Raw genomic sequence first — 21613 nt, forward strand, 5'->3', positions numbered from 1 at the left:
TCTTAATTGTGAGTGTACAAATATTAATGATTAATTTAGGAAAAAAAGTTTTAAAATTATTGGTCAATTATTTTATTCTTTACAAATCGCTAATTTTTAAATATACACAACAATTTTAGAATAAGAAACATAAATTTATTTATTTATTTTTTTTACACAATTTTTCACAAATCATGGATTAATAATTGTGAGTATACACATATTAGTGTATGATTTTGAAAAAAAAAAAGGTTTTAAATCTAATTTTCAAAAGCTAAAATTTTGAACTAACCTTATCTTGTCATAAAAAGGTCAAATTATCTGATATTTTATGAGACTTATTGACCTTGACACACAGTTGTGATGGTCTGCAGGGCTTGTCTTTAATATAATATCATGTTGGTTGCACCACATGACATTTTACAGCCTGAACATAACTTGGTTTTTCATACACTGTAAAAAATAAATTTATTTTTACAGAGAAAAACCAGTAGAATTTAACAGTAATATCACATTTTGATAGGAACTGGGAAATTCCATAAAAATGCATACATTGACACAAAATGTACATTTTACCTGTTGTTCAACTGATTATATGTGTTACTGAAAAAAAATAGCATTTCCCTTTAATTAAAAGTAATTGTTATGCATTATTAACCTTACATGTCCTTAAAAAAATGTTCATATATAATGTTTTTTTAGAGTTGGGGAAAATTAATTTTTACAGACAAAAAACAGTAGAATTTTACAGTCATATCCCATTTTGATCAGAACTGTGAATTTCCATAAAAACGCATACATTGACACCAAATGTAGCCTACATTTTGTCAGCTATTTAACTGATTATAATATGTGTTATTAGAAAACACGTAATTTGCGGTGGCACGGGTGAGGCGTCCCCACCATGTTTTGCTAAGGAGCGATTTTGTCCCCACCACTTTTTGAAACAACTCGCTGCACGAATGTACCCAATAACGATTTTAGGTAGCAGAGCAGAGCATTCATATAATTCGTTTGTTAAAGAGGCGATCAGGCGCTGGAATGTGTTGTTTCTGAAAACATACGTGCTTGTTGCCGCCGTTATCAGTGGCTGAAGGCAACAGTCAGTGTTCCCTTGTGCTCGTGCAGTCTTCACAGTTCATGCAGAGGAGCGCTTCAATCAGTCTATTACCAAGTATTATTAATCAGTCTATTGCAGAGGCCCTGAATTTGTTGTGGTGAAATCACAAATTAAAATGCACACAAACGTGTTTGTATTCTTGATATACAATCATGGATTAACATCTTTGGTTTTTATGATGATAAAAAAAAAAAAAAAACATTTACGAGGTCGCATTCGAACCAAGAACCTCTAGTTACTTCAACAAGGATTCAGCCACCAGCCCATTGGAACACAAAAGTTGCATTAATGGAAAAAAAAAAATTAGATCTGTCAATAAAATAAAATCAATGTACAATTGAAATCGATTTCTGTACATCATGTTATTTTTTCTGCAATCGTTATTGCACATATTTCATATTTCACAACTTGGCAGAGGCCATTTACATTAGCTCCACCCACCAATGGCTGGTTGGCGTAGACAACACTACAAAAATACAACAAATTAACTAAAGTCTCAGCTGGCGTAGGGCATTAAGCAATGGCAGACGATACGATCGACCCTAGTTCAAATCTGCCTTATGCCGAACTCATTCTCCTCTCTTTTCCCATCACATATCAGATCGGAAAGACATTTGTTTTTCAATTAAAATGAAGCAAATATTTAAAAATGGAAATAAAGTGCCTTGCGGGTATTTAAGCTAATAAAGGGAAATTCCTACAAATGCATATGCAGTGAGGTCAAGCTGCAAAGTTCATTGTCCATGCCTTTTCATCACATGTATTCGGTAAACCCTGACAGTATTTTAAACAATAATATAGAGTGCACAGTGCCACAAACAGTTAGCAAATGGCCCTAGATGTTTTAAGGGCATAACGTTAAACTAATTTAACACTGAAATGTATTTCTTTCCACAAAATACAGGGATATGCTCTATATGCTCTTTAACAGCCTGACATAAAAAATAATACTAAAAATAAAGAAATAACTCAATTAAAAATGCTTTTGAAACTGACATTTTATTGCACCTTTACAAAATACACCAAAACAGAAAACCGCTTTTGTATTCTTAAACACATTTCATTGTCAAGGGCACTTGACATCAGGTCAAGTATTTATCTTAACATCAAAACAATGTACATTCCAATGCATTCACAATCTAGGACAGTGGTTTTCAATCCTGTTCCTGGGGACCCACCGCTCTGCACATTTTGCATGTCTCCCTTATTTAACACACCTGATTCAGATCATCAGCTTATTAGGAGAAAGATCCATGAACTGCACTGTGCGTGTCAGATAAGAGAGACATACAAAATGTGCAGAGCGGTGGGTCCCCAGGACCAGGATTGGAAACCACTGTCCTAGATTGTGAATGCATTGGAATGTACATTGTTTTGATGTTAAGATGAATACATTTCAGTGTTAAATTAGTTTAACGTTATGCCCTTAAAACATCTAGGGCCATTTGCTAACTGTTTGTGGCACTGTGCACTCTATATTATTGTTTAAAATACTGTCAAGGCATAATTACTCATATTCATTTTTGTCCGTTTACTGGCGTGCAGTATGGGAAACACACACCGTTCAACTTGTCATGAACAAGTAAAACAATAAAAACTATAAACGTGGCCGTTTCTATGTTTGTAGGCATGGGGTGTTTTTAAATCATGCAACGAAAAGGACGGCCTAACCTCACTCCTAACCTTACTGTGACGTGAGCCAATCAGGTCCTGCAGAGACCTTTTAGATGAGCAAAATCTGCACAGAACTGATCACCGCGAGATGCATGCCGGTTAGAAAAGTGTCCGAGTTACATCCGACTTGCTCTGATGTCATGCTGACGTGTGCCAAAAAACTCGAGGCGAGGCGGCTGTGTCGGATTGAGCAGTCGCGCACAGTTGCTCTCCACCGACTGCGCTGATCAAAAGCATGATGGGAAACGACTGACTTGACGACAAAGCTTAATTCTCATTGGTTCAGACAACCGTGATGCTGCGTTCTCTTCTAAAATGTTTTATTTTTTTTATCTGGTTTCATGTGTTTATGTATTTAAATTATGCATGAATATTCCCAAACACTATATCAGTGCGATCCCTGTGTGAGATGTTGTCATATTTCTATAAAAATCTAAAATACATGTTTGAATTAAAATAAAAATGAATGATAAATATGCCTTTCGTATGGAATTAAATAGCAAGCACTTTGAGTGTCTTGTTCATCATATTTATTTTCATATAAAAGCAACAGAACTGAAATTATATCATGTTAATCAGCAACACAGCACATCAGTGAGAATAACGTGATATCTGCCTTTTGATCTCGTAGGTATGTTCCACTTCGAGAGGTCAGAACGTCTTGACTGCGCTTTTTTTCACTCCTCCCCTCACTGCAGCCGTCTACTGTCGCCTACATTTCAAGCAAGGCGAGGTGCAACTCAAACAAGCCTCTTGTGTGTGTTGCAGTGTTGCCAAGTCCGCTTTTTTCCAGCGGAATTGGGCTACTTTAACACTGTTACCACGGGTTGTTTTTCATGTCCGCGGGTTTAAGCGACCCCAATAACGTGATATTTATCCCCTAAAATGCGAATTTTGCCTGTGGAACCCTGCCAAAAAAAATTGTATTACCCCGCCAGAAGGCGATTTTGTACTGGGGGATTCCCCTCGAAACGCAATTCGACTAGTTTTGGGTCAGTGTTAAGTAGCAATTGGGCTGGTTTTGTTGTGAAAACCTGGCAACCCTGGTGCGTTGCCTGTTTTAGCCAATGTGTGGTGCCAATAACTCCATTTACATCCAGTCATGCTTTCCCATTGGAACAACTACCTTAATTTTTGTGCCAGCGCGGGATTAAATGCTGCGTTTTCGTCCCCACTGGCAGGTGATATCTTGATTAACTTAATAATGATGAATTTAAGCCTTGATTCGTGTCGCATTTTTCTTATAGCAGTGTTTAAATCAAAGATGGTGGCGGACAACAACAATCCACAACAGGTAGAGGTATGCAGTTACCGGGAAATATTTTCTATTTTTGATTTTTAAATCGTCTCCAGACTCAGAACGAGGTCTGTGGCATATTGTCTAAATTTATCTGTAGCGACCCAAATTTAGCTACCCTCTCATTATGTAAGCCTGTTTCATTAAAAAAGAAACATTTCTCAAGGACACGTGGAGTAATGCGTGAAAATTGGTCAATAAACAAAAAAAGAAGGACACGTGGACAATGGTATGCATGTTTATCTTTACTTTTACTTCAAATTGAAACTCTTACAATTGAGATGTTTAACCATTCTTTCTCTTTCTCTTTCTTTTTCTTAAAGGGATAGTTCACCCAAAAATGAAAATTCTGTCAACATTTACTCACCCTCAAGTAGTTCCAAACCTGTATGAATGTCTTTGTTCTGCTGAACACAAAGGAAGATATTCTGAAGAATGTGGGAAACAGAGCAGTTCTGGGTCACCATTGACTTCCATAGTATTTTTTTTTCCTACTATGGAAGTCAATGGTGCCCCAAAACAGCCTGGTTACAAACTTTCTTTAAAATATCTTCCTTTGTATTCAGCAGAACAAAGAAATTCATACAGGTTTGGAACTACTTGAGGGTGAGTAAATGATGACAGAATTTTCATTTTTGGGTGAACTATCCCTTTAAGGGACCAAGATGCAGAATGAATTGGAGTTGTACCCGTTGGTCTGTCCAAACCCTTTTGTGTGGAAGACTTGCAATGCAGTGATGATATTAATTGGATTTATTGATGCTGTATTTTATACAAAGATTTATAGTATAATGATAGTGTCTATTGTGGATTATACAAGCATTGTGTGAAGAGTTTTATGTTCTTAATGTTTTGAGTTATCTAGCAGGGTATTATGGGCTTTGCCTTTTTTATTTATTTTTTTAAAATTAATTTTACTTATTTTTTTGAATGGAATAAGTTTAAATATTTAATTATTTCATGTTTTACTATGTGTTAGAACCTAGTGATACTTTTAAGAAATGTATGTTGGTATTGCTGTATTAAGTTTGTAAGACTGGTGTTATTTACAACAGAAACTTTATTGCATTACATGAAAATAGAGGGGGACTAATTAATATTGATTATCTGTAATAAATTCATTTTTGTGAGTGTGACATATTTACATGATACACTATAACTAACTAACGTTTCATTAAATAAGGGTTAAAACATGTTATTTAAATTTTCAGTCAAACAATGGTATTTTACTTACTGGTCTATGCATGTTTCTTAATTACACAGACAAAACATGTCATTTCAGATTACACTTCAAACATTTTATTGTATTGTATGGTCAGTGTACCATTTCTCATGTTGCTGTGTAAACATGTTACTTCAGTTCATGGTGTATCACCGTTATTCCCGTTAATGGCAAACGTTTGGCACCCTGTGCTGCCATGCATTGCACCTTTTTTTTACGTGTTTTTTTTTTACAGTGTAGAACGGTCAAATTAACTGATATTTTAAGAGACTTGTTGACCTTGACACAATCATGCTGGGGTCCCCTCTATATTATTGCTTATGTTTTTTGTTTACTCTCTCATACTTCTGCATGTTGCTGTTATCACCCAACTTTGATATTAAAGAGATAGTACAACTCCCAATTAAAATTCAGTCATCATTTGCGCACCCATGTCGTTCCAAACCCATTTGACTTTCATCCTTCTATGTAACATGAAGAACAATTCTGAAGAATGTTGTTAACCAAACAGTTTCAGTTTCCATTGACTTCCAATTCAATGGGAACCACAACTGTTTGATTAGCATGTTTTTTTATGTGCAATAGAAGAAAGAAACTCATGCAGGTTTGAAACGACTTGAGGGTAAGTAAATAATGACAAGGGGTGAACTATCAGTTTAATATTTTTGTTAAAAGATAAAGATTAGATAGATAGATAGATAGATAGATCTTGCCACACATACATCATTGATGACAGGTGTTTATGGTCATGTTGTGGTGATGATGGAGGCATACGGTGGTGTAAAGTTTAGCACTGCGAAACCAGTCTGTGTTAAGTGGGGATACTTAAAGCAATTAAAGGGCAGGTAATTACAGTGTGACCACTCAGCTGGTCTGTGCTCTTCTGCTCTCAATTCCCCATTTATCATCAGTCTGTCTCATTATAGCACAAGCCTGCAGGCCATTGGGAGGCCAAAGCACTCATTCGCATGCACCACTCAGCATGCACCCTCTGAGATTAGGAGAGGAGCATATCCCAACAAACACTGTTCAGGGCAATTGAGTACACCAGCCTTATTCTTAACATGCAGATTAGAGAAAGCCTATTTCATGCCCTTTGTATTAATACTCATGATTGGCATAATTATTCAAGTCAAATGGAGGATAATTTAAAGATAAAGTATTTATGAATTTATGAAAAGTAAATATTTTGTGCAAATAATGATATGATCATGCTCATTGTACTTCCTGTTTCAGCCATTAGGAGGCAACAGAGACCAAGTGTTTAAAAAAATCAGCAATACCAATGGAAAATGCTGCCTACTCAGGAAATAAATGGTCCAAATCCAATGTTTGCATAACATCCTGTCTACTGTGATGCCTTCATTTGGTTGTATCCTTCGCTGTCTATGACATCCCACAATTCTGTATGTGTGTTTGGGTGGTTAGTAAGAGGATACAAATGTAATTTTGTCTCTTTTTTCTTGAATTTATGACAATAAGCATTGTAGTCATTATATGTCTCTAAAGTTCATTTGAATTTGTTCTATTCCATCAGACGTGACATTTTGGTGCCGTGTAAGCCGGTCTGAAATCAGTTTTCTTAAAAGGTGACCTCATACCAAAACACTGTCTACCTCAATGATAATGTAAATGTGTGTTGCTGATATTGCTTTGCTCGACTCCTCTTTCATAAGAATGTGTGTATATGTGCATGTACATAATGTACATAAATGTATACATATGCTTAGATGTGTGTATATATAACATACATGAGTATATAAAGATCAAAAAAAGATTATTTAAAAAGATAAAAATATTTAATTTTTCTAACTGTTAGTATTTGATTTAATAGTATTTACTGAATTTTTAAATGGACAAATAAACCATAAAAAAAATCAGCCACTTGCCATGGCAACATTTCTCATTTTCGTTTAGTTTAAGTTGAAGTATTCAAACAACTAAAACTGAAACTAACAAATATTATAATTACATATCAGTGATATTAAACAACACTGGTATGCAGTGCTTGAATATATATATATATATATATATATATATATATATATATATATATATGTATGCATACAAAAACAAAAACATATTTCATATTTTCTTTCTCTAATTTTTGTTTAATTTTGGATTTGATTTTATTCTATATACTTTTAGTATATTTTATAAGGACTAGTTTTTGAAAATACACCATAAAGCCAGGTAAAACCTTTTATAAATACAGTATAACATAGAAAAAAAAATAATTATAATAATTCTGTTTAATTTATTAACTGACTAGGAAATGGAGCAGTTGCCATTGGTTTTGGTCACAGCTAATGATTCAGTCCTCTTAAGAAGAGGAAACCACTGGTGATTTGTTTGCATCTGAAAAGGTCAAAGTGCCCACCTGTGCATATAAAACTGGGGCTTCCTCCATAGATGAGCTCATCATTGTCAGGCAATATGAAGGGACACCTCTGCTGGACCTCCAGGCAGTACTTCCTGCAGGGGATCCTGTTGCTGCAGTGCATCTGTGTGGTATGGAAGAACTGGGCACATAGCCAGTGTTTGTAGACAGTCTGTGCAGAGAGAAAAGTACAGAAGGAGAGCTGTTAGTGCTTCAGTCTGGATGTCCATTGCAATTGATTACATCATCAGTACCACGGTAACAGTCATCACTTAAGCTCTCCCACCTATGTGTCTTGGCAACCTTGCAGCCTTCTTCCTCTTCATCATTTTTCTCTGTCACTCACAGTCAAACGTTTATGTTGGTTTATGTTGCATTATGTATATTTTTATTGTACATAGATTTTATACTCATTTAAAATTCAACACCACTGTCCATCAGTAATAATAGGTCGAAAAAATTTAATTTACAAACACCAAGCTATCCACAATGCTTTTTAAACTCTATACTCTTACTATATGTCAACCACTGCCTCACTTGATTCTACAGACAGACAGACAGACAGACAGACAGACAGACAGACAGACAGATAGATAGATAGATAGATAGATAGATAGATAGATAGATAGATAGATAGATAGATAGATAGATAGATAGATAGATAGATGCATCCCAACTAGTAACTTGCTGCTTAACAAACATAGTGAAACCCTAGTATCTGTGTCACACTTCCATTTTCAAACCACTTTAGTTTAACAGTAGAACTGTTTTAAATTAATTAACACAGGTTGTAGAGTAAAGCCTACTAATTTATTAGGTCAAGATCAAATTAATGTCAGAATAATGTTCTTAAGGTTAGTTAGGGTTTGTTTAATTTCCAGATGTTTGGTTAAATCAAAGGTTCCCTCTGAGGTCACACTCCAGGTTCCCTGGGTACAATTTGAACATAAGTACTCTTCAAAAATGGCGCTTTTATTCTTATGACAAACTAAAAGAAATAGAATTAAATTTGAAAGAAATATATAAGTTTTATTGCATCCTAGCTTGCTTGTTTTGCTCAAGAACATGATCTATTTAAGTTCACATGTGGTTAGAAGCATAGTTTGTGGTTAGTGATTACACATAATTTGCGATTCTGTTTGTGAATGTTAATGTAAAAAAATGTTCACGGGAAAACCACAATTGTTGAACTATATTGCTAACAATGAAACCTGCATTCCATAGTTGACTAACAATGCTTTTGGGAAATTCCTGACACAAGCAACACTTGCTCAACCAATATTGTGAGTTTGGGGCAGGACTATTTGCTTCTTGACCAATGGAAGACTTGGATGTTTGAAATTTTTTTTTATGAGTTTGTTCAGTGGCATTAGTACAGAAATTTCAGCTTCACATTAAAGATTACTGAGAAGTAAACAATAAAATATTCCTCTGGGATGATGTAGAGCTTTTTTGTACAGTAGATGGTGTGCAACAGGGCTCCGTTTGTGGCCCATTATACTTTTGCAACAGCACAGCAGGCATTAAATTGGATAAATAACCATGTAAACAAGCAGTTTTGTTTTGTTTAACACCAAAACCTTTTTTTTTCTCACGAACTAACATAAATATGCCCAGTTAAACAAAAGGGAAGAAAGACATCAAACCAATACCATTTGCTTTGACAGTTTCCCTAATGTACAACAGACAGACAGACAGACAGACAGACAGACAGACAGATAGATAGATAGATAGATAGATAGATAGATAGATAGATAGATGCATCCCAACTAGTAACTTGCTGCTTAACAAACATAGTGAAACCCTAGTATCTGTGTCACACTTCCATTTTCAAACCACTTTAGTTTAACAGTAGACCTGTTTTAAATTAATTAACACAGGTTGTAGAGTAAAGCCTGCTAATTTATTAGGTCAAGATCAAATTAATGTCAGAATAATGTTCTTAAGGTTAGTTAGGGTTTGTTTAATTTCCAGATGTTTGGTTAAATCAAAGGTTCCCTCTGAGGTCACACTCCAGGTTCCCTGGGTACAATTTGAACATAAGTACTCTTCAAAAATGGCGCTTTTATTCTTATGACAAACTAAAAGAAATAGAATTCAATTTGAAAGAAATATATAAGTTTTATTGCATCCTAGCTTGCTTGTTTTGCTCAAGAACATGATCTATTTAAGTTCACATGTGGTTAGAAGCATAGTTTGTGGTTAGTGATTACACATAATTTGCGATTCTGTTTGTGAATGTTAATGTAAAAAAATGTTCACGGGAAAACCACAATTGTTGAACTATATTGCTAACAATGAAACCTGCATTCCATAGTTGACTAACAATGCTTTTGGGAAATTCCTGACACAAGCAACACTTGCTCAACCAATATTGTGAGTTTGGGGCAGGACTATTTGCTTCTTGACCAATGGAAGACTTGGATGTTTGAAATTTTTTTTTATGAGTTTGTTCAGTGGCATTAGTACAGAAATTTCAGCTTCACATTAAAGATTACTGAGAAGTAAACAATAAAATATTCCTCTGGGATGATGTAGAGCTTTTTTGTACAGTAGATGGTGTGCAACAGGGCTCCGTTTGTGGCCCATTATACTTTTGCAACAGCACAGCAGGCATTAAATTGGATAAATAACCATGTAAACAAGCAGTTTTGTTTTGTTTAACACCAAAACCTTTTTTTTTCTCACGAACTAACATAAATATGCCCAGTTAAACAAAAGGGAAGAAAGACATCAAACCAATACCATTTGCTTTGACAGTTTCCCTAATGTACAACAGACAGACAGACAGACAGACAGACAGACAGATAGATAGATAGATAGATAGATAGATAGATAGATAGATAGATAGATAGATAGATAGATAGATGCATCCCAACTAGTAACTTGCTGCTTAACAAACATAGTGAAACCCTAGTATCTGTGTCACACTTCCATTTTCAAACCACTTTAGTTTAACAGTAGACCTGTTTTAAATTAATTAACACAGGTTGTAGAGTAAAGCCTGCTAATTTATTAGGTCAAGATCAAATTAATGTCAGAATAATGTTCTTAAGGTTAGTTAGGGTTTGTTTAATTTCCAGATGTTTGGTTAAATCAAAGGTTCCCTCTGAGGTCACACTCCAGGTTCCCTGGGTACAATTTGAACATAAGTACTCTTCAAAAATGGCGCTTTTATTCTTATGACAAACTAAAAGAAATAGAATTCAATTTGAAAGAAATATATAAGTTTTATTGCATCCTAGCTTGCTTGTTTTGCTCAAGAACATGATCTATTTAAGTTCACATGTGGTTAGAAGCATAGTTTGTGGTTAGTGATTACACATAATTTGCGATTCTGTTTGTGAATGTTAATGTAAAAAAATGTTCACGGGAAAACCACAATTGTTGAACTATATTGCTAACAATGAAACCTGCATTCCATAGTTGACTAACAATGCTTTTGGGAAATTCCTGACACAAGCAACACTTGCTCAACCAATATTGTGAGTTTGGGGCAGGACTATTTGCTTCTTGACCAATGGAAGACTTGGATGTTTGAAATTTTTTTTTATGAGTTTGTTCAGTGGCATTAGTACAGAAATTTCAGCTTCACATTAAAGATTACTGAGAAGTAAACAATAAAATATTCCTCTGGGATGATGTAGAGCTTTTTTGTACAGTAGATGGTGTGCAACAGGGCTCCGTTTGTGGCCCATTATACTTTTGCAACAGCACAGCAGGCTGTTAAAATACTGAATGAATGGACCGTAATGCATTAATGGTGCTTCTATAAAAGACAGAGGAGAATCTCTGGCAAGTTTTCCAGCAGCCATTAGTTACAGCTGAGCCAGCACATGACATCATATCCTCTCTCCCATCAAGAGCCTAACTGAACGATTCTGTATTCATTTTATTCAGAGAGAGAATGACAAAAACACAGTGAAACAAGTTCAAACAAACATAAACACCTTCTCTCCTGCATCGCATATTAAAACTGTTCTCCGAACACGCAACGGACTTGTAGCTGCAATACATCGCTGTCAGCAGAGAGAAGAGCGCAGGCAGGTCCTCGACTCCATCTACAACAACAGTTCAGGCAATTATGAGTGCAATGAATCACTGTCTTTGCCTTAAGCACAGCGCCTTGCCCGCACACAGCTGTATATCATGTCACACCGCCATGCCCAATGAAATATTTATGTGGCGTCACTCGTGTAAACTCTTTAAAAAGCACATTTCCTTCCTCAGCCTTGATCCTCTACCGCTTTGGTTCGCCTGTAAGTGCTTATTAGATTTGCAGAGAGCAAACCTCTCAGCGGGCGTTTGCTAATGCCTGTTCATATAATGAATCCCTCCTGAGACAGAGGTAAAGCAGACATTTGTGGAGGATGACAGATGACAGAGAGGGGCACGACTGCAGCCTCCTGTCTCCTCCCCTGGCCATTTCAGGCAGGCCTGATTGACATGCAAGGCAAACAGCTTTTCTGAGGTGAAATAAGCTTTTGTAGGAGTTATCTGAGGACACTGTGATGATCTCGAGTCAGCATTAGATTTGACCAATAGTAAACCTCAGTCAGGTTAGACGCCATTTTGAATTTTAATGCGGATGGAAACAAGGCTGTGAGAGATAAACTTGCAGTCTTTAGAATGTCAGAAAAAACATTTGACCAGATGAACAATCTGTATGTACAATCCATTAAACGCACTGAACTTCTATCCCTCACAGCTTTGTTTTCATTCCTGTCAAAAAATAAATATGGTGCTACCCTGGCTAAGGTCTACAGAGGCAGAAAAAAGCAGTGGACGACTGTATTATACATCAAAGATGTCCATGCTGCATCAATATCACTTTTGCAGAACCATACAGCATGTTTGATTATTAGCGTAAAGCTTTTTACCGCAAATACCATAATTTTACTTAGTCTTCCGTTACTGAAAAAATGTTGCCATTAATTACCTTGAACAAAACTGAAGAACATTATCAAGATGTTTGTCACAAAATATAGTCAATATATTTAGCGATTCTCATTTGCAACATAAATGTACACAATTAAAACAACAACAACAACAAAAAACAACAACAACATAAAATATTAAATCAAATCAACACAGAATCAACTTTGCATTGTTGTAAGGACCAGCCAAAACCAGAAAACCAGATCAGCTACATTTCCATGTACATACAGTAGTCCTGATCGGAGAAATCAAAATTCCCTTGATTTTCTGACATATAAGAGGTCATTGTACTATAAAAACATCCTGTAACTTTCAGAACTCAAAATTTTCTCTTTAGTCTAACAGCTTATACTGAAGGCAGTCTGCCAAAACAACAGCTTGTGGAATGTGCCACTTTATGATGTAATAGTGTGGGTAAACACCACCTCCGCAGAAGAAGATCAGTGCCTGCTTCTACATCACTGCCTGTTTAGCCCCACCCACCGATTTACACATGTAATTAACGAGAAAGGCTAACGTAGTTCTACGCAGAAATCAAATGATAAACATACTCTGAAGACAACAAGATGCCGTCCAGTGCCAAGCTGTGGAAAAACAGTCTTTGCATTGCCCTCCTTCTAATCCCAACATTAGGGAAAGAGTGGATGGAATTTATTTCTAATGAAGATCCAAACCGCGTCAGTAAAAACTCGGTCCTTTATTCACTTAATTTTACCGTGGAATCGTATACAAACAAGGCATAATTCGACACAGGATTTTCAGAAAGATTGAAACTAAAAGACGATGCTGTGCCGACTATATTGATCAGACAGTAATGTCGCAACACACAAGTGTGATTAGGCTAACTGTTTTTTTTTACATGTTACTATTTAGATTGTTTGATATGTATTTTTTATTGAGTATTTATGCATTTTTAACCTAAATCACAGCACCATCCATCTGTGAAGGATGTAGGATGTCAAACACACAAGTCTAGCCAATCATAGCAGTGGGTGTTTACTTCCACCATGCATATTCAAACAGAGCGTTCTGATGAGGGGGGTTAAAACAGGACAGCAAATATTACTTCTAAATTATGTTTTTTGATGTAAACATCTTGATAACATTATATGTGGACCTCAGAGAACCGTACAAAATAATAAAAAAGTTCATGACCCCTTTAAGAAAAGTGCTTAGGTTGAATTTTTGCACCATCTAGTTGTTTAAAGGAAAATAAAATCAAATGTGCCTTTTACCACGGTGCGCCTTTAGACCTGTTGTACCCTATACTCTTTGTTATTGAATTATCCTATTTGTATAATCACCATTTCTGGTCATTTGGTCATTTTTCTAATCACAATTTCACCATAAAATGCTGTCATTGTAAACAATGCTTTTTACCAAAGGTTTATTCTTTTTAAGTTATTTGCGAACTCGCATGAAATGAAAATGTTTGCCAGAAGTTTGTCACAATGACACTAGTCTTTCTACAGTATTGAGGACAAATTCCTTCTCAATTCACAACCTGCACAATGTCTGCCCCAATCTGTATTAGTATGCAATCCATTCTTAATTCACTGCATTTCTTTGTTTTTTATTACTGTATACCTTATATTTGAATAATTATTGGGAAAAAGTTGTTTACTCAATGCCATTGTTTTAATTTAATTTGTTAATATTTATATTAACATTATAATTCATTTGATGAATGAAAGAGTGTTCAGTACATTAGTTTTTGCTGTGGTATCGAAATTGGTGACGATCCTGACAACCTTAGAGCTGAATGATGGGTGAAGTGTTGTGACAGTGACAGACAGTTTTAGAAAAAAGTGGAGCAGTGCAGTACGATGATAGCTTCACACATAGCCTAAACCTCACCCAGTCACGCTCACTTAAGATGGGCACACACACATCCCCGCTTGCACGTGGTACACATGAGCAGGGCCCTGGAGACTGTGAGTGTGGCGACGTGCTGGTGGCATTTGGAGTTGGCACATGATGACATTAATCCAGAGCTCATTTGCAGTGCTACAGTGAGGCAGGCCTGCTCAGACTGACAGAGAGAGGAGCCTTCAACATGTGAATGTCACATCCTTCATCTGGACTCCTAATTTGTCCAATCAGCACTAATATTTCCTATTGAGGTCCTTACATACTGGTATTGGTCTTATCTGATCAATACATCCAAAACAACTAACCACAACAGATGGCAAAGGTTCAGACACAAACTATGGCCAAAAAAAAAAAAAAAAGTAAAAATTGTGAAATATTATAAATATAATAAGCATTTTTTTTTTTTTTTTAAAGATTTTAAAATGCAATTTATTCCTGTGGTGCAAAGCTAAATATTCAGTGTCACATGATCCTTCAGAAATCATCATTGTAATATGCTGATTTGCTGCTTAAGAAACATTTCATATTACTGTTGAAAACAATCATCCTACTTAACATTTTTGTGGAAACGGTTATACTTTTTTCAAGGTTCTTTGATCAATAATATAAAGTTTAAAAGAATTAACATTATAAATGCTTTTCCTGATACTTTTCAATGTAATGCATCCTTGCTGAATAAAAGTATTAATTACAATAAAAGATAAATTTACATTTTACATTTACATTTTTCAATAACATGACTGCCTGTATATTTGATTTCAATAGAGTTTAGAGTTAGCATGTTGCTAAGCTAATGCGATACTCTAATTAGCATAAATAGTCATAGCACTCAAAAATATTTGGTACAAAAGTCCATTACATGGAACTACTTTCATCTATACTATCCATTAATGAAAGAAATATATTTATAATCAGACATTTCTCTCATTTTGCCCCATATTGGATGCATGGATTCTTTCAAATTTGATGATGTTGAGGTTCAAAAGACTTTGATTGTTGGTATTTTAGAAATATATTAGTAAAATTTGTGATAATAAAGAGAAACAAGATGATCAAAATCAAATTTTTTTTTTGAATTCTCACTGTTGTGTTACATTAAAAAGATGCCATTAGTGATCACCCCCTTTTTTTTTTTTCTTTTTTCTTTTTTCTTTTTTCTTTTTCTTTTTCTTTGGGGAGACCGAACAAAAGCACCCAATAAATCCCATAAAAAAACAACTTATTCCTGTGTAACATTTTATGGGACAACACCTTTCATATCCTAACCATCGTTGTATAGAACATTGCCAAAACCTTTTAAAATTTTTTATTGCAGCGTGATTTTGGCGTGACCCCCTGAATCTCTGCTGTCCAGCGCTCCATTAGAGATGTGATGAGGGGTGAGTCCTCTCAGATGAGTATAAATGCATTATCGCTGCTAAACACAACCTGAGCGACGGGGTGAGCTGCATCGCGGACGTACGGTCTCTGCTGAATACTGCTGAAAGACATTGCATTAAAAGGGCCATTTATGTTTCTAATAGCTGGTTAAATCTTCACCGCCGTCTTCTATAAACTTGCGCAGTTGTGACCTGAATACTTGCTTCAATTCACTGCTATCTGAATGGCTAATATAATTAATTTTTTCCTGTATTTTAAAAATTTAATCAGTCAATTAATCTGATGTCACAGAACTCATTTATCGGACAGCATAATATGTAATCATTTTTTTCCATTCATATGTACTGCAGATGTGGCAGACAGTAACCAGCAGATGGAGCTAGCATGCTAGGTGAACCATTGCTGATTCCCTCACTCAGCAGTATCTCATTCACTTTAAGATGTAAAATACTTGGAGAGAGCTACAGTATCTGTTAGAAATCGCACTCATTTTAGTGTCACAAAATCTCAGAACCACTCGGAAGTAGGGCATTTGAAATACGCCATCTTTTGAGACTCAGGTCTTTAGCCAGGTTGTTTTGAGCAAATCACCAAAGCATAAATTACAATATTGATAAAATGATGTAGTACAGCAGCCAAAACATTTATTATGTACTGTAGCCTTGAGCTGCAAAAGCATTTTTTGGGCCACTTTCCAGGTGCTTTGTATCACATGTGCTGAAAATGGTGATTCTGATTCACCCAATGACTCAAACCTTTTGATTCTCATCTCCAAAAAGATTGAGATTTGTTAACTTATTCATTTGGTGACTCTTTCTGCAGGTTACATCATAATAACAGTAGGTGGAAAACAGCGAGTGCCTTTTTGTGTGTTATGAAATAGTTATTGAATCATTTAGTCAACTTATTCATTCAAAAACATCGATCGTGCCTAGAAAAAACAATTCTTAGCTTCTTTTTTTAATTTTTTTTTTTATAAAACGTCTACAGGTCTTGAGAAATAATGTTTAAAATACCACAGGTGAATAGGGTAAAACATTAACTAATAAATATCACCATACTGTACTTCCCCTTGCTGATTAATAAGTGCATTACGACAAGACAAGATATGTTTCCTGAAATGTTATATATGTGAATATGCAAATTTAATTATCTAATTAAATATGCACTTATTTGCATACATTTCCAGAACAGAAATATGAACACTAGATAAAGCTACATTCAAAAATGGTTGACATCATTAATGATTTATACAGATAGAGTTTGGATATCTCTTTTTATCACTACATAAATCAGAAAATACTTTCAAAGGCCAAAGAAAAAAAAAAGCATAAATCAGGTGAATGACACGAACAAACCACTCTATAAAACCTTCAAAATATAGATATGAATAAACTAGAAAGTTTGGTGGAAGTACTAGTGAAAGGAAGATTTCTGGCTTTGTGCGTGAAAAAAAAAAAAATCTAATTTTGAGAAAACGGTCTTTAAAAATTTGTACTGTAATTGAAATATACAGACACAAAGAGATAAACTGAAATAAAATAAACACTTAAATGTCTATTTTGTATGTTTTCATTCCACTAGTCAGAATGACTATGACATGTTATGAAAGCAAAACAACCCAGAATCACTAAATTGACAAGTGTATGAAAAAACAAAAAAAACAATGATTTTGCCTGTAGCGTCTTGCCTTAATCACCAAAAACATTTTCCAAATTACTGACAATGAAGCAAATACATATTATTTTTCCTCAGTTTTGTCAGCTGCTAAGCTCGACATTTATCAAGCTATAAAGATAACGTCCTTTTGTCGTTATGACAGATGTGTAATTATAATTGATATAATAGTTTGGGGCGTCTCTCTCAAAACACTAGGGTTTATTCTTCATTCAGTAGATTCAACTCATGTTATGCAATCATTTGCTTTGCGAAGAAAAAAATAGTCAGTATATCAAAGTAACTGAGAAGGATTCGTTCAGTACCACGACTAAAAATGCAAGCGCAAAACTCACTTCTAAATCTAGGCGTGATGGGGGGAAAACAGGGCAGGAGCGTAGACGGAATCAAGGGCAGTTTCTGATGCAGGATTCGTCACTTCTTCGCTCTGAGGCTGCAGCAGACAGAGGATGGTGTGATCTCATTAGTATGAAGAGCGGAGGGAGTGTTGGCAGAGGAGCTCTGAGAATCAGCCGGCTGCTATACTGTCTCTGCCCTACTTACCTAAACCCTCAGCTGCCTGCACAGGGACCTGCCCGAACCTGCTACATCTAACACTGCTTCTGCTCACATGATAAATGACCACGATGCCTCAGACAGAACAGCATGTGAGGAAGCTCGAGAGAGGAACATTTCCATTTTACATAAGTAGGCTTTGCCCTTCCTTTCCCTACAGTGTATTTATCTCATACTACAGAAGGGTCCAAAAGTCTGAGACAGCTAGTGAAAATGCTTCTGTGTTCACATTTTTAAAATTGAACATAAATTACATGACAGTTTAATAAAAAATGTTGCAATGTCATTTGCAGTACAACAGCAGCCCTCTAGCTGCAGAAGTTTGTAAAACAGTGCTGTTATTGTAAACTGTTAAAAACTATTAAAACTATTAAAAGCTTAAAATAAAACATTAAATATAAATGTTAAATTAAAAAGCTAAGATAGATTGATTGATTGATAAATAAACAAACAAACAAACACATAAATAAATAAGAATAGTTGCCTTAGCACTTAAAATAAATAAGAAATGTTTGATTTGAGCGTAATAGAAATATTACAAACAAATATGTCAAAAGCACAGAAAATACAAATATAAAACTAAAATTATATCTTAATTTTAATAATATAAAAAACATGACAACTAACATGACAATTAAAATCAGTTGAAGTAAATTAAAGCTAAACAGAAATATTATCAAAAATAAAATAAAAAAATGTCAAAGTAAATTAAAGCTAAACAGAAATATTATCAAAAATAAAAATAAAAAATGTCGAAAGCACAAAATAAAATTACTAAAACTAAAATTACATATTAAATTGAAAATCTAAAAAAAAAGAAATAATGTCATGACAACTAACTGAATTTAAGTTTACGATAAATTAAATGAAAGCTAAATAGAAATATTACAAACAAAAAATAAAAATGACAAAAGCACATAAAAAAATTACTAAATCAGACCAAAATTAAACGTGGAATTATAAAAATAAAATATAATTCAAAATACATAACTATATAATTGCATAATCAAATACATAATACAAATTAAAATAGAATAACGTAATATAATAATACTGGTGTGAAATAATACTCTAGCATGATTTGAAAATTTTCATTTCTTTCTTTCGCTTTATTTTTCACCTCCCCCTAATCACTCTTCCTTTTCACTCGTCACTTTTAATCTGACAGTGTGTGTTTAACTTTCCATTCTCGGGCATTAGCCAAGCTGTCCTGGAGGACTGCATTATTCCATTATGAGTAGGCTAATAACATTGTAATTGACGAAAGGCCTTTCTGCAGTCTCAGTATTGGTTTTTAAAAGCCTCCATTGCCCTGTCAGTGCCTTGCCTTTGATGTTTTATTTGCCTCTTCCTCTGAAGCACTGGCCAGAAGACACTGCTCAAACCTCGAGTTAAACTCTCTTCACCTCACTCACTTCCTCTTCTTCTGACAACTATCAAGCCCTCCGTTAAAAACCCTTGCAGTTAAAGCAAAGCTCAGACTGGAGCAGAGGTAGAAGTAGTCACAACGTTATGTGAAAAAACAATTGGCTTTTTCAACACGACTCAGGTTATACTACGGTGATTTACTGAACGATTCATTCAGGCTGCTTTTTAACCAAATGAACCAATTCTTTTGAAAATTTCTGCCTCATATGAAAGATTCATGATCATAAATCGCTACACACGATTACGCAATGGAAAATTTCCATTCTTGGGTCAACTACCCCTTTAACAAAGCAAAACTGAAATCTATCCAATTACCTGCCTGAAAGCCGCTAAAGTACTGCTAGTTGGGAATCATTGGTCTATTTAACACCATCTGAGAAGAGCCATCCTGAGACTACAGTGACTGAACCCTCCAGAGGATATGAGGAGGTCAGAGGTCAGAGGCTGCCATCATCCCCACTGACTGAGGGGGTAAACAAATTCAAGGCAGGTCAAAGAGCAGTCCACACATTTACCGCAGCGGGAGTGCATTACAACACGGCCCAGGTCACGGGTCACTCCGCAATCTTCAGTCCTGCATTCAACCACACACAAAACCAGAGCCAGTTTAATCAGTAGGAGACAAATCTGAGGGGGAGTGGTGCAAATACACCATTTCAGCATATGACAACCAAGCCAGCATGGGAGAACTTTGCTTCAAATGAAGCAAGACTCAGAAATCAATATCCATTTCTAAAGCTTTTTTAAAATTTGTACTCGTGCAAAACAGCAGAACTATCATTTGTACAATTTGTGCTTTTAAAATGACTTACATTGCATTTGATCTACAGTATGCATTTTTTAGCAGTTCACCCTTTCCCTGGGAATCGAACACCTTGCATTGCTAGCACTCTAATGTTTGAGCGACAGGAAAAAAAAAAAAGTGAGCTCATGGCATAAGACATAAAAAAGATGTAGGCCTAATTATTTATTCTATTAATTTATTTAATTCTAAACTTTGGAAGCTTATTTCCAACATTGAATAAAAAAAAAAAAATAACAAAAAGCTTTTTTCTATTTTATTTTTTGAGTGAATGCTATGTAATAAAAACACTGTTAAAAAAAATAAGCTTTTTTCTTAGAATTGTGAAATATTAACTCAGAATTTCAAAATGTTAACTCCCAATTCTGACTATTTTTCTATTTTTCTGAGTTTACATCTCACAATTCTGACTTGTGAGATAAAAAAAAAGTCATGATTATGCCTTCTACATAAGCTTCTACACAATCTGCAATTGCTCTAAAGGGATAGTTCACCCACAAAATTTATGTTCCGTCATCATTTTCTCACCCTCGTTTCTTTCCAAATCTGTATGACTTTCGTACTTCTGTTCAACTGCTTATTCCATACAAAGTAAGTCAACAAACACAGAGAAAGGAAGTTTTTACAACATCCTTTTTCCGTGTGTTCCACAGAAGAGAGTAAGTCATACAGGTTTGAAACGATATGTGTGTGAGTAAATGACACTCGTGCAACATCAGAACTATAACTTGTGCAGACTGAACCCCTGCGATTATGAAGCATGTAGCAATTAAACTGCTATACAGTTATTACAGTTTAAGCACGTATTCATCCTCCTAGTTCTGCTATAAGATTACAAATCACCATAGTCAGCCCAAATAAACAAAGCCTAGTTTCACTGCAGATGCACAAAACAACACAAGCTAATTAGGATCCGACTGGGGCTTGCAGCACAAAGTACATTTCCGAAACGTCAAACCGAATATTCGCAATAAAACACAAGAGCAATGTTTTTGAACAAACAATCCCAACAAAACAAACGTAGTTCTAGTAGTCATAAAAATTAGCATAACGCAACTCCACACAAACTGTTGTTGAAGTCTTCGCTAACAGTACGCTACGTGTGTTGAGTGATAACAGATACAGATGTACAGGCTAATAATGGTTATTCAGCCAGCAGAACCGGCGTGCTAAGCAACAGTAATTTTAGACTAAACAAAGCGGGTGGACGCAGGGGTTGGCTAGGCAACCCTCGCTCCTCATTACAGCCCCAGATAACACCCTGCCCTAAACAAACTGCACATGGTAGT

The 21613-nt window shown here is 35.3% G+C and overlaps 1 protein-coding gene across 1 annotated transcript in view; it reads right to left on the minus strand.

The window, feature by feature from the left end:
• LOC131546545 (NALCN channel auxiliary factor 1) overlaps positions 1-21613 on the minus strand; it is a 167443-nt gene that overhangs the window by 3076 nt on the left and 142754 nt on the right. Inside the window, exon 2 of the mRNA XM_058786166.1 lies at positions 7673-7844. Within this exon, the coding sequence (XP_058642149.1) occupies positions 7673-7844 (172 nt within the window). The remainder of the gene's footprint in view (positions 1-7672; positions 7845-21613) is intronic.

The sequence above is a fragment of the Onychostoma macrolepis genome, chromosome 09 (genome assembly GCF_012432095.1).
Source record: "Onychostoma macrolepis isolate SWU-2019 chromosome 09, ASM1243209v1, whole genome shotgun sequence".
NCBI classification, from domain to species: domain Eukaryota; kingdom Metazoa; phylum Chordata; class Actinopteri; order Cypriniformes; family Cyprinidae; genus Onychostoma; species Onychostoma macrolepis.